A 12,897-nucleotide genomic window follows, 5' to 3' on the forward strand; every position below is an offset into this window, starting at 1 on the left:
TTTGTTTAGAGAGAGATGAATAAATTAAGAATAGGATTATTAAAGTGTGATAGATTTATACCAGAGATTAGATCAAAATATGGAGATATAGATGTACAATTTAGAAATTTGTTGTCACTCAATACAATCAATCCAAATTGGGAATTGAATGTATTTGAATGTAAAGAAGAGAATCAATTCCCAAGTCACTCTGATATAGTAGATAAACAATTGTACAGTGGTTTCATCATTTCTGGTAGTAGATCATCTGTCAATGATGATAATGATTGGACTAATCGTTTAAAAGATACAATTAAACTATTACATCAAAAGTCTATTAATACTGTTGGAGTATGTTATGGTCATCAAGTAAGTAAGAAATGATAAAGAAAGAAATAGAAATGAATCTAGATTATTTATTTATTTATTTCTATGTTTTTTTTTGTAGGCAATATCATCAGTATTGGGAGGAAAGATAAGTGATAATCCAAAAGGATGGAGTGTATCACAACATGCTATCAATATAGACAAAGATGTACTAAAGCCATATGATAACTCTGTATTTAAACCATTTGGAGGATTAGATTCAATTGGTAGAAATTTGGATATCATTTGTTCAAACAAACAATTGGTTAGTACGACACCTCTAGCGTTGAAATGTTTTGCTCATAGTGATCAATGTTCCAATCATGGTTCGATAGGTGACAACTTTATCACTTTTCAAGGTCACCCTGAATATACTGGTCCTCTCATCAAGGATATTATTCTAGGTAGAAGAGGTTTGATTCCAGATGATGTCATTGAGGCTGGTGTAGAAATGGCTGATCGCTCAAATATCGATCGTGCTTGGTATGCAAATTTAATCATTTCTTTTATTATGAATAATAATAAAAGTAATTCTAAATAAAATTAAAAAGTATGACATTAATGTGCGCAGCTTTTGTTTGTACATATTAAAAAAAAAAAGGAAATCAATGCTCAAAATCCAAAGTAATTTTTTTTTGGTAAATCTCGAGTTTTGGAAAACTCTGGGATTTACCCGAACATACATGAGTTTTTTTTGAATTATTTTCAGCGAGAAAGTCCTCGTTAGATCGGAACAACATACAATTAATTCGTTATACCCCTAGACTGTTTTTTTTAATTTTTTCAATTTTTTCCATTCGAGTTGTAAGGGTTGATGTGATGATCTGTTTTTGTTCAAAGTCTATTTTTTAAAATCACAATGGTTAGAAAAATTACTATTCTATTATTTGCATTATTCTTTATAGCTTGGATACTTAATATTGTTGCAATGGCAAGTACGTAAAAGAATATTAATAAAAAAAGAAAGAAATAAATTTCTAAAGAATTTTATTTCCCTTTCACTCTTTTTTTTTTTCTGTAGCAAATTGGTATTATGTTAATGCTAGTACTTCATATGGAGGAGGTGGCTATTCTTACAAGGTTAAATATTATTTCAAGTTTAATTCTTTTAAAGAATCAATGGCGGCTGGTCAACTTGGAAGAGCATCATTTGCTTTTTGTGTTTTAACCTTTATCACTTTGATTGTAGAGATGATGTTTATTATTCTCTCAATGGTTAATATTCTATCCAAGATTCCGTTTGCCAACAAGGTACCAAAATTCCTTCCAATCATTTCAGTCTTGTTTAGTTTCTTGTCAGTATTGATTTTTATTGGATATCCAAATGCAATGTACAAGTAAGTATTTTTACACACCCAAGTAAATCTATCCATTCTATATTAGGTACCTACTAATGCTATACTATTTTTTTAGGGATTGTGAAAAAATGAACTTTGGATGTGACGAATCAAATTACAAGTTTGTAAACACTGGAAATTATCAATCGTCACCTTATGTTGGTTGGTGTTGCATGCTTGTTAATACGGTCATTCTTATCATTGCATCTGTTCTATGTTTAGTACGTGGTAAATTTGAAGAAACAACTTCTATTTAATAATAATAATAAAACAAAAAAAAAGAGTCAAAAAATAATCAGGATAATAATTATTAATATCGACTTGTTATTGTTGTATCTGTGCATTATATGATTGATCATCATAGATGCAACAAAAAAAAAAAAAATATAAAATAAAAATTCGGATTCAATCAGCAAAGCACCAGTTGTACAAATCAACAAGAATTCTCAAACCACCATTCAATCACCAACAACAACAACAACAGCGACCTCTTTAAACAAACCAACAACAATGACCAGAATCCAAAGGATTAATAACGACGACGATGACAGGACTACTCAATCACCAACAACAACCAACCTACAACTAGAATTCAAAAGATTTTAAATCAACAAGTAGTGGTATCTAAACCAAAAGTGAAAAAGGTTCCCATTGCAATTGAACAACCAAAAAAGAAATCAATCACCAAATCACAAGTCGTTCAGACTATGATAACTAACAAAGACAACAAAGATGACAACATCATCATCAACAAAGACAAAGAAAACAAATCACCAACAATGATTATGATTCAAAACAATTCCAATAATGGTCAATTATGCAAAACTACAGTTTCCAACAGACCTAAATTTTGGATACTTGGATCACCCGTTAAATCTTATACTCTCTCTAAATAAATAAATTAAAACTATTGTTAAATATATATATATTAATTGTTGCTTTTTATTTATTTATTTATTTTTTTTGGTTTAAAACATTTTGTTCAAATTGAAAAAAAGTTAAATGATAAATTTGAAAGTAAGTAAATCTGGTTTTGGTTGTATAAATTATTATTTATAAAAAAAAAGAGGGAATAATACTTACTCGTGTGATTGAAAACAAAAGGGATGATGAATTTGATCTGTTGTATTGCTCGCCTAGTAATTGCTTTGAGGAGCTAGTATAACCAATACAACAGATCAAATCTTTTAAATCATTGGATATAGATTTAATTGAAGGCAAATGAAAGGTAAGGTATTCTATCCCTACAAACCAATTTGTTGAAATGACTTTGAAAATAAAAGATACTAAACCCAAACTCCAATTCCAATTTGAATCAAACCACCAAAATAAGACAGTATTAAATAATAAAGAAAAAGGTTATGAACAAATTGCCAACGTTTGGTTGTTTATATAGATATATATATATCTATATAAATGGTTAGAAAAAGGAATATCTATGTTGAACCAATTGCAAAGTCAACCAACGTCATTGCATTAGTAGACATTCAGACAACCCACAAACCAACGGGTCTCTATTAGACTCTCCAACTCCTCAACAACAAGAATTCAAAGGATTTTAAATCAACAAGTCTTTTAGTATATATGACCGGTTTTTTCACCATTCTTAGTCGCAGATTTTTCATGGTCTCACAGACCATATAAATATATAGCAAAAGGGGGTATATATTTTTTTTTAAAGTAATTCTTTTCCTGTTCTCTCCTATCGGGAAGAGTACTCAGAAGTTACAAAGTTTTATTAATTATACATTTTAATTGACCAGCAAGAAATAAAGATTTTCTCAAGAAGAATTAAAGTTAATTACTAGGTAGTGCGATCTTGTATACAGTAGGGTGGTTGTAGTTGGAGGAGAATCGAAGGATGATAGTTTGTATTCGTTCTGTAATCGTATGTATTACTGATTCATCAGTTTGGTTCATTAGAGCCAAGTGCCATCGATTACATAATTCTAACGTCTTGTCCCAGTTTACTTTTATAATATGTCGCATATCATTTAGCAATCTAGCTCGCAGATATTGTTCAGTGAATGGTTCATCTCTTTGGTGACGTAGATCGTTACGTCGGAACCATATTCGTTCGAGTGTTGCAGCAATCAAGTTTATAGTCATTGGAGGTTGTTTGAGGTTGAGGAGGGTGATATCCCAAACTGGTGGTGTAATGTTGTTGGCAGCAGTAACCTCTTTCAGTATCTTTACTGGTAGTGTGGTCTCTTTGCATTGGAAGAACAAATGCTTGGAAGATTCATCTTTGCCACAGGATACACAGATTGAAGCGACTGGGTCACCCCTGACGAGCGGGAGACATTTGGTTACATACTTCCAAACCAGATCTCGACCCTTTGGTAGTACGATGGTAGAGAGAGCAGCTAGTGCATTCATTGGATACACTCTGTCATCGGTTGCTAGGATCTTTTGGCCTGGTGTCGGGTCGTACACATTCCACTTTTCGTTGGCTATGGCCAGCCTTTGGAGGTACACTTGCTTGAGAGGTACTCTTCCTCTTTTGTCTGGTTCCATTGCTGGCTTGGGTACAACCTCTCTGCTGACGTCGTAGGGTCAAAGGGGGGTATATTTTTTTTAAAGTAATTCTTTTCCTGTTCTCTCCTATCGGGAAGAGTAGTACTCAGAAGTTACAAAGTTTTATTAATTATACTTTTTAATTGACCAGCAAGAAATAAAGATTATCTCAAGAAGAATTAAAGTTAATTTGTTCTGGGGGTTTGTCCATGTCTATGATACATGTTGTATGGACGTTGATCATGTATCTTTTTGTATAGTGTCAAGCATGTTGGATTGTTTTGGATTGTTGCTTGTTCTAAAAATAAATTTCAAAGGGGGTATTTTTTTTTTTTTAAAGTAATTCTTTTCCTGTTCTCTCCTATCGGGAAGAGTAGTACTCAGAAGTTACAAAGTTTTATTAATTATACATTTTAATTGACCAGCAAGAAATAAAGATTATCTCGAGAAGAATTAAAGTTAATTTGTTCTGGGGGTTGTCCATGTCTATGATACATGTTATATGGACGTTGATCATGTATCTTATTGTATAGTGTCAAGCATGTTGGATTGTTTTGGGTTGTTGCTTGTTCTAAAAATAAATTGGTTAAAGATATCGCTTTTTTTTTTTTTTTTTTTTTTTTTTTTTTTCTCAGCACTATAGGCTGTAATATTGTGTTATATAATTATTCTATGTTATTATTATTTAGTAAATTATTATATTATTAATATTATTATTGATAGATGAAGAGAGAATAGAAGAAGATGAAGGTGTTGACGCAAATATGGCACCCATCTTCTTCTAATTTTAGTACCATACTTGCGGTGAAACCTTAAGCCTTGGGTGCGTCCAAGACCGACTGCCGCTCTCAACTCTCGCGCCGATTTACTCCCCATTGTGGACACTCGTCTTTACGTGTTGCATATTGTATTTGAGATGTCAGATGGCTTTCTATCGCGACGGCCCAGTAGGTCCTCCACTACCTTCCCGTTACTTGTTGCAGTCTGGCTACCCAATCTCCTACTGAGAAGGGGAAACTAACCCGGTCATCCTTCCGTGGGGGTGTCCTGTCTCTAGATCCCTAGAGTCGGATGGTTTTTCTCCTCAATCCCCCCAATTGTGGTCAAGTTAAACGTTGGCGCCAAAAGTAAAGTTCGAGGGCAGGATTCGAACCTATGACCTTTACGTTCCCGACTCACTTGCCACGCCATGCCCCATTTCAAAGGGGGTATATATATACCCGGTTTTTTAAATATCTCACAAGCCATATATAGCAAAGCTTTTTAGCTCAGTGGTAGAGCGGTGGGCTCATAACCCACAGGTGCATCGATCGATACGATGAAAAGCTAGCCTTTTGTTGTTTTTTTTTGCTGCGAGGTGTAACTACTATATAACTATGTGATATCTGTATATGAGGATTAGATAATCTTACATTCATGGGTTAGTACATTCATGGGTTTAAATACTCGCTGGGAGCAGAGTAGTATGACACTATGCTCACAAAAGGCCCTTGCTTTGATGTACCTCCTCACCGCTCTACCTCGCGCTAATTATAGTTACCTTCTTGTTTCACCCCTGTGTATGTATTGTGTTAAGCACTCCTATCTAGATGTAATGAGTAGATGGTATGATATGATTTATCTGTTTGCTATAATTATCTGTTTCGCGTATGATCGTATTGATGAGAATTAAAAGTTTTTCAAGCATTCATTCTTCAAAAATATTTTCAAAAAAGATCTTCATTATTTATTGCAATTCAATAATGGAACAAGATAAAGTAATAGAGATAATCAAACAATTACAATTCTATCTATCTGATAGTAACCTATATAAAGATAGATTCTTATCTAAACTAGTTGAAAATAGTAATCAAGGATGTATGTAAACAAAAACTGATCGATTGTTTACAATTGACAATGAAAACTAATATATCAATCTCTTTCTTTTAGGGATATCAATTGATCAATTATTATCATTTAATAGGATGAAAGAATTAAAAGTAACCAATGAATCAATCAAACAAGTATTTCAAAATGATCTATTCAAACAACAACAAGGTGAACAAGAAACTGGAGTAACAGTCAATCAACAAGAGACAATGATTAAAAGAAATATACCATTCCAAGTAAATCAACAAGTATTAAATGAAATTGATTTAAAAACAATTTATATTGTAAGTTACCAATATATATATATATATCTCTCTTTTTTGATTTAAATTACTTATTCTAATCTTTTTTTGAAAGGAACCAATATTGATAGAGGATACAATTGAAAATATAAAAGAGATATTTAAAACATTTGGAGAGATTGTTTATACGAGTATACCAAGACTACCTGATCGTACACCAAAAGGGTTTGCATTTATTGAATTTACAAGCAAGGAGTCCGCCAATAATGCATTGGTTGGTATTGCAGATTCACATACTAGTCAAGATCAAACCAAACCATTTTATAGATTTAGAGCCATTTCAAAAAATGAATGGACAAGATTAAAATCATTATATCTTGGACAAGGAGAGACAAAAACAAAAAAAGTTGAATCATCATCATCATCGACATCATCGACGTCGATGTCAGTAGATATTGATAATCAAAAGATTGACAAGAGAATATTAAAGATTACAAATATAACATTGACAACTTCCAAACCATATTTATGGAAAAGTTTAGACAAATATTTTGAATCAATCTTTTTAGATTATATTAGAGGTGATGGTTATGCAATTTGCAAGTTTAGATCATTTGAAGATCGTGAAAAAGCAAAAAATATCATCCACTCTCAATCTATCAATATTGATGGTCAAATTTTATCAACTGATATTATCTCTGGTAAGAATCAACAAATCAATCAAACAAATAGTTATTTATTTATTAATTACATTTAATTTAATTTTTTAGAAAAAGAATTTTCAAGATTTATAAACAAAGGAAACAAACATCAAGATAGTTTAAAATATCAAAAAGAAAAATATATTGAAACTAAACAACAAAATGAAAATGATAATGAAAAAGATGATAATACAAATAATAATAGTAATAATGATAAATTAAAGAAAAAAAGAATTAGAAAAAAAAAAGTAAAATCTTCCACTGATCAAATTGTCGATTTTGAAAATGATGAACAATAAATTTTATTTGTTTTTTATATTACATTTTACTATCTTTATCTTTTTTTATATCTATGAATACTACTTCTTCTAATCACTTACCAATTAATATACAATATAATATAATTAGATTAATATGGAGATGTTCAACAGTATCATTTAAATCAAGGTTAACATTGGGATTAGTTTGTAGACAATGGTTCGAGTTGGTGTGTAGACTAGTTGGCAAGATTAGAATCAATACATCCATCTTTTCATCACCACAACATATAATCAATCATCTATCAAGTGACTATTGTGTATTATCACCAAAACAAAGTCTCATCTCTCATGTATCGATTCATTTCAATGACCCAAATGTTATTATAGACTCCAGATTTTCAACCATCTTGTCTCTTGTCATCACCAAATCAACATGTCATCTAAGTTTTGTAAAGTTACATAGTGGTGAAAATACAGATATCTATTCTACCATTGAAATGATGAAATCTCTACTCAATCAAAATATTAATAATAATCATAATCTATCTTCATCCTCTTCATCCTCTTCTTCTTTGGTTTCAATGTCATTTAAATTTTATTCATTCTATTTAAACAATCATTTGGAAAGTTATAAATCAATATTTGAAATGTTGACCATTACCAATCTATTACAAGAGATTAAATCGTATTCATTGTATATTGCATCGCTGCATTTTGATACACAATCATTTCTTCAATTACTACGTGCATCAGAGTCGCTTTCAAGTCTACGTCTCTACTTTTCACACGTGCATATGACCAACCCAGAGTTTCTATCGTTTTTTGGTGCTCTGGCAAGTGGATTTGGAAAGTATATAACATCGTTACAAATAAGAGGTGGTGGAGTGGCAGCACCTATCGAAGCAATCCCTCATTTCTCAAAATTAACAAATATTCAAAAATTAAAATTACTAGACCTAGTAAATAATAATAATATTAATAATATTAATAATAGTAATAATAATAATAATAATATAAATAGTAATGGTAGTATTGGTGGCGGCGGTGGTGGTAATTTGAACATGAGCGGATCAACAACATCAACCTTTTTATTAGAGACCGATCCATTTTCAACACTTTTAGCAAGTAGTTTAAATTGTATCCAAAGATTGGAGCTAAAAAAGTCGGTAGATGAAATACAATTGATACAAATTGCATCAATGCCAAATTTATCAAGTTTATCTATATCGTTACCACCAATGATTAAATTACCTTCAACCATATCATTTCAATTATCAAGTAGGACTAAACATGTACAAATTACAAATCTTGGTGGACCAGATACATTTTCACAATTTTTAATATCCAATCCTCACATTGAACGACTTGAACTAGGTCCATTCATTACCAAAGAGGAAATACTTCATCTATCTTATTATCTGCTCAGTACAAAGAGTTTAACTAGTTTATCACTCTTTTCAGATAAAAGTACAGGAGAGTCTGGATTGGCCAATGCCAATACATCGCTCACCACTACCCACCAAATCAATCAAACTTGTACCGACTCTTCCATTAAATTTTTCGAATTTGCAATGTCTACCAATCGTACACTCACCCACATCCACACACCACTTCGATCGGATTTCTACCTCAAAGCCGTCCTAAGTCTAATCAATCGTCCCAATATTGTACCACGTATCTATACCTTTGAAATCCTATCCGAAAAATTAATAGAATCTTTAAAATATCCATTCTATGAATATCAAATGTATTCAAGAAAATATTTAGCTATTATTACAAAATAAATAAATAAATAATAATATTTAATCTAAATCTAAATCTCCCTTGATTGTCCAATACTAATAATAATAAATAAATAAAAAAGAAAACTATAAATCAATTATAATAAAAATCCTTGATTAAAAGGTACATACTTTAACAAACATGTTTCTAAAGAGACCTTTTTTTTCCTCTGAGAATCTCTCCAATTCAGGGCATTTTCTTGATGTACAATAATGTTAAAAGGTTGTAAAACAAAAGAGAGCACTGAATTGGAGATTCACTGACTGGTTTACTGTATCCCGATTCAATAGTTGTCTCCATCCAAAGACCATTCCATCACCTTGGAGAAAAGGAACGGTGTTTACAATACACAAGGGTGGTAGTGCCAACGACCCATCCAACCACCGCCCAATCACACTCCTCTCTAGATTGTCCAATGCCATTGAACCAAGCATTGACCCAAACCACTCCTTGTACCAACTTTCAGATACACAATTCGGGTTCCGCCCACACCGTTCTACTGACCACGCCTAATCAATCATTCTCAATAGCAACTCCACCAAAAGCCTCTCCATATAGCATAAATAGATATCAAGAAAGCCTTTGATTCTGTTAGACTAGAAAACCTAATAGAAAAGTTTAGAAATTAAAGGTATTAGTCAAGATTTCATTGATATCATCTCTTCTATCATCAAACAAGAGTGCATAATATTATGTTGTTAATGCTACAAGTATCCATTTAAATAATAACTCTCTTTGTAAATAAAGAATCAACTTTCACAATCGGACAGAAACAAAGAATAGCTAGTTTTTTTTTTTTTTGTGGTAAAATTATATAATTAATAATCATTTAATTTATTATAATTCATACGTATCTATGAATCATCTATCAACTCTATTGTTAAAAGAGATTATAGGATATTTGGATGATGATATAGACACGATATGTTTCATGTTATCATCAAAACGTTTATATAATCTATTATCAAAGAATTCTTTAGAGTTTAAAAATTTGGTCTATATAAACAAACCTAAAAAGTTTAGATCAAAGTTTATATTTAATCAATCAACTCGTTTACAACTTTATAATAACAATAGTAAAATATTATCTTTATCCTCTTCTTCATCTTCTTTTAAAAATCAATCATATCTAATAGAAAATGAAAACAAACTAGTTGATCATAGCTATGGTTTTAATAATGCAACTAGATTATTGCCACCTACACTCACCTATTTGAGTGTGACCAATGAAATAATGTATTCTTTTAAAGTTGGATTCTTACCCCTATCTCTACAAACTCTGAAAATGAAACAATTACTATTCCATTGGAACAGTCAGTGTCTACCTCCCCATATCCTTTCACTTTACATTAGAATATTAAAACCTCCATCCACACTCCCCCAATCATTACGTAAACTATCATTACGATACTATGAAGAAGAGCGAGATCCATTTTTACCAACACTACCCACGCAATTAGAGACTGTCAAGCTAAACTCTACGCCATACTATATCGATACAATCGAATCATTACCAAAGCTGACCAAACTAAAACTAATAGAGTCTGATGAATTTGCAATTCATATTGGTCCGAATCACAACCTACCAAATACTCTAGTCACCATCGTACTTAAATTTCACAAATTATTCTCTAAAGGTTCATTAATTGGTTTAAATCAACACAATCTACCAAATTTAAAACATCTAGTTATTAAAAGATTAAAACAAATTAATCAAGTTATTGATTTGTTTCAAAATGAAAATGAAAGAGAAGAAGGAGCAACTTGTATCATAGCATCACAACTTTCAAGTTTACATTTACAAATTAAAAAGAGTCATCGTGATAATGACAATGTTGATGATATTGGTCATCAATCGATTCCATTAAAAAGTATTGTACATTTGAACAACTTGATCATTTCAGGTAGAGGTTTCAAATTCAATCTTGGTATTCGTAAATCAATCGACAGTAATGGTCGTTGTACAACCATCTACATTTACGATAAATACTCTTTATCTGGTGGTATAGTACAATCATCCAATTCAAATCCTACTTTAAACTTTACTAAAAATAAAATGTGGATCAATTAACTTTATAATGTACAAGTAATAGAAAAAAAGATAATTATAACAAGATAAGTACCAATTCTTTGTCCAGGAGAGCGAGAAAAGAGAATTTTTTTTTTCTGATTTTTTTTGAATTAATTTTTATTTTTTTGTGCGTGTTGATGATCTGATGTTGTGTGTTGTGAGAGAGAAAAGGAGGCATTTTCTACCACTTTATATCTCATCTCTCTATATAGCCTTTAGTTACTATAGTTGTAGTATATCAAAAGATGAACCGTACAGTTATCACCACCACAACCTTGTTTATGAGGTAAGAGAAAGAATGATTAGACTCAACAACAATATCATATATCAGTCGAAGTAGTTTATGATCAAATGACAATGAAAACGTGTTGTTAATATGAAACGACAGATCATCATTATGATCACACATTTGAATATATATATACTGCAAACAACAAAGATATTGGTTAAAATAGATATGACGAACATTTTAGACTAATTTAAATTACTTTTTATGTATATTAGACAACCATGTGCTCAACAACAACGTAACATGGCTACTTTAAAGGAATGTTAGTATCATACTTCAATATAATATAATCTAATCAACCTACAACAACAGCAGCAGCAGAAATAGAGCATAGTAATGAAATGATCATCATCATCATTATTAGTAATATAACAATATCAAATATACTAAATGGTTAATCTGATGGTTGATGCAAAGAAGAGGAAAAAAAAAAAAAAAAAGAAAAAAAGAGATAAACAAGGTTATCTATCTTTCTATCTTCTTAACCATTTCATTACTTGCTTGAATGTTGTTGTTGTTGTTGTTGTTGACCTATAAATTGGACCTATTTTGATACTTACCATTACCACTATATTTTACTCTTACTTTTTATTAGTAAAGAATCGTTTAGGTACAGTAAAGACCATTTCAAAATTGACCAAGACATTAAACATGGTAGCTTCATCACGTTTACGTTCAGCAGAAAAGAAGGCTGAAGAGTTGGGAGTATACAGTTTGGGACCAAACAAGTTGGTGTCTGAGATTACCAACCTCGAAGGCTTTGGTGAGATTGAAAACACTGGCGAGTCGCGTTCACACAAGAATTTGGTGATTGGTGTCACCACCGACACTGGTATGTGTGGTCCAGTCAACCATCAAGTTGTCCGTGCCATCAAGGGTATGTTGGCCGACAACCAAGCCCAAAACTCGACCGAACAACTCGTCGTCACCATGACTGGTTTAAAGGGTGTTGCTCCCATCACCTCTGCCTATCCAAAGGCCTTGCACTCGAGCAGTCGTGATTTTGGAAAGTCTGACTTTTCCTTCCCAGAGACCTGTGTCTACTTGTCCAAGGTCGTAAAGGACGTTCCAAACTTTGACTCTGCCACCGTCGTCTACAACAAGTTTAAGAACGCCATGTCGTACGCCGTCTCTTCCACCTTTGTTCCAGGTTTCAACCTCCTCGAACACCACCGTGAAAAGTTCTATGCCTACCAAACCAACGAAGATCGTTCCGCCACCATGAAGGATTTCTCCGAGTTTAACCTCATCTCGACTCTCTGGGGTTCCCTCTACCAAAACCGTGCCTCTGAAACTGCCGCTCGTATGATTTCTATGGATAACGCTAGCAAGAATGGTGAACAAATCTCTGCTGCCCTCTCTATCCAATACAACAGAGCTCGTCAAGCTATGATTACTGGTGAATTGATTGAAATTACTTCTGGTGCTGCTGCCATTTCTGAATCTGCTTAAAACAACCAAAACACAAAACAAATTTTAATTGT

General features: G+C 32.1%; 5 protein-coding genes and 1 non-coding gene across 6 annotated transcripts; all 6 read left to right on the top strand.

Annotated features, from left to right (window-relative positions):
* Positions 1–15: 15 nt before the first annotated feature.
* On the top strand, positions 16–2,578 carry DFA_06694 (glutamine amidotransferase class-I domain-containing protein; the record flags this gene model as incomplete). Its single annotated transcript, XM_004356867.1, has 6 exons — positions 16–348; positions 428–872; positions 1,251–1,280; positions 1,367–1,682; positions 1,759–1,910; positions 2,298–2,578. 6 exons carry the CDS (start codon positions 16–18, stop codon positions 2,576–2,578), a joined length of 1,557 nt encoding a protein of 518 aa, XP_004356921.1.
* A 1,262-nt stretch (positions 2,579–3,840) lies between these two features.
* DFA_06695 (uncharacterized protein) lies at positions 3,841–4,984 on the top strand (the record flags this gene model as incomplete). Its single annotated transcript, XM_004356868.1, has 2 exons — positions 3,841–4,210; positions 4,923–4,984. The coding sequence occupies 2 exons, from the start codon at positions 3,841–3,843 to the stop codon at positions 4,982–4,984; spliced, it is 432 nt and encodes a 143-aa protein (XP_004356922.1).
* Positions 4,985–5,456: 472 nt separating this feature from the next.
* DFA_06696 lies at positions 5,457–5,528 on the top strand. The gene has a single exon. It is a non-coding gene; the product is annotated as a tRNA-Met (tRNA).
* A 413-nt stretch (positions 5,529–5,941) lies between these two features.
* Positions 5,942–7,310, top strand: DFA_06697 (uncharacterized protein; the record flags this gene model as incomplete). The annotated part of the gene is made up of 4 exons (XM_004356869.1): positions 5,942–6,056; positions 6,129–6,352; positions 6,426–7,011; positions 7,081–7,310. 4 exons carry the CDS (start codon positions 5,942–5,944, stop codon positions 7,308–7,310), a joined length of 1,155 nt encoding a protein of 384 aa, XP_004356923.1.
* Positions 7,311–7,363: 53 nt separating this feature from the next.
* On the top strand, positions 7,364–9,639 carry DFA_06698 (uncharacterized protein; the record flags this gene model as incomplete). The annotated part of the gene is made up of 2 exons (XM_004356870.1): positions 7,364–9,018; positions 9,408–9,639. The coding sequence occupies 2 exons, from the start codon at positions 7,364–7,366 to the stop codon at positions 9,637–9,639; spliced, it is 1,887 nt and encodes a 628-aa protein (XP_004356924.1).
* A 270-nt stretch (positions 9,640–9,909) lies between these two features.
* Positions 9,910–12,865, top strand: atp5C1 (ATP synthase gamma chain; the record flags this gene model as incomplete). Its single annotated transcript, XM_004356871.1, has 4 exons — positions 9,910–11,056; positions 11,353–11,410; positions 11,629–11,675; positions 12,009–12,865. 4 exons carry the CDS (start codon positions 9,910–9,912, stop codon positions 12,863–12,865), a joined length of 2,109 nt encoding a protein of 702 aa, XP_004356925.1.
* Positions 12,866–12,897: the final 32 nt, after the last annotated feature.

Source organism: Cavenderia fasciculata, assembly GCF_000203815.1.
Source record: "Cavenderia fasciculata unplaced genomic scaffold Scf_EJPB12P01AWP9W-5, whole genome shotgun sequence".
In the NCBI taxonomy this organism is placed as follows: Eukaryota; Evosea; class Eumycetozoa; order Acytosteliales; family Cavenderiaceae; genus Cavenderia; species Cavenderia fasciculata.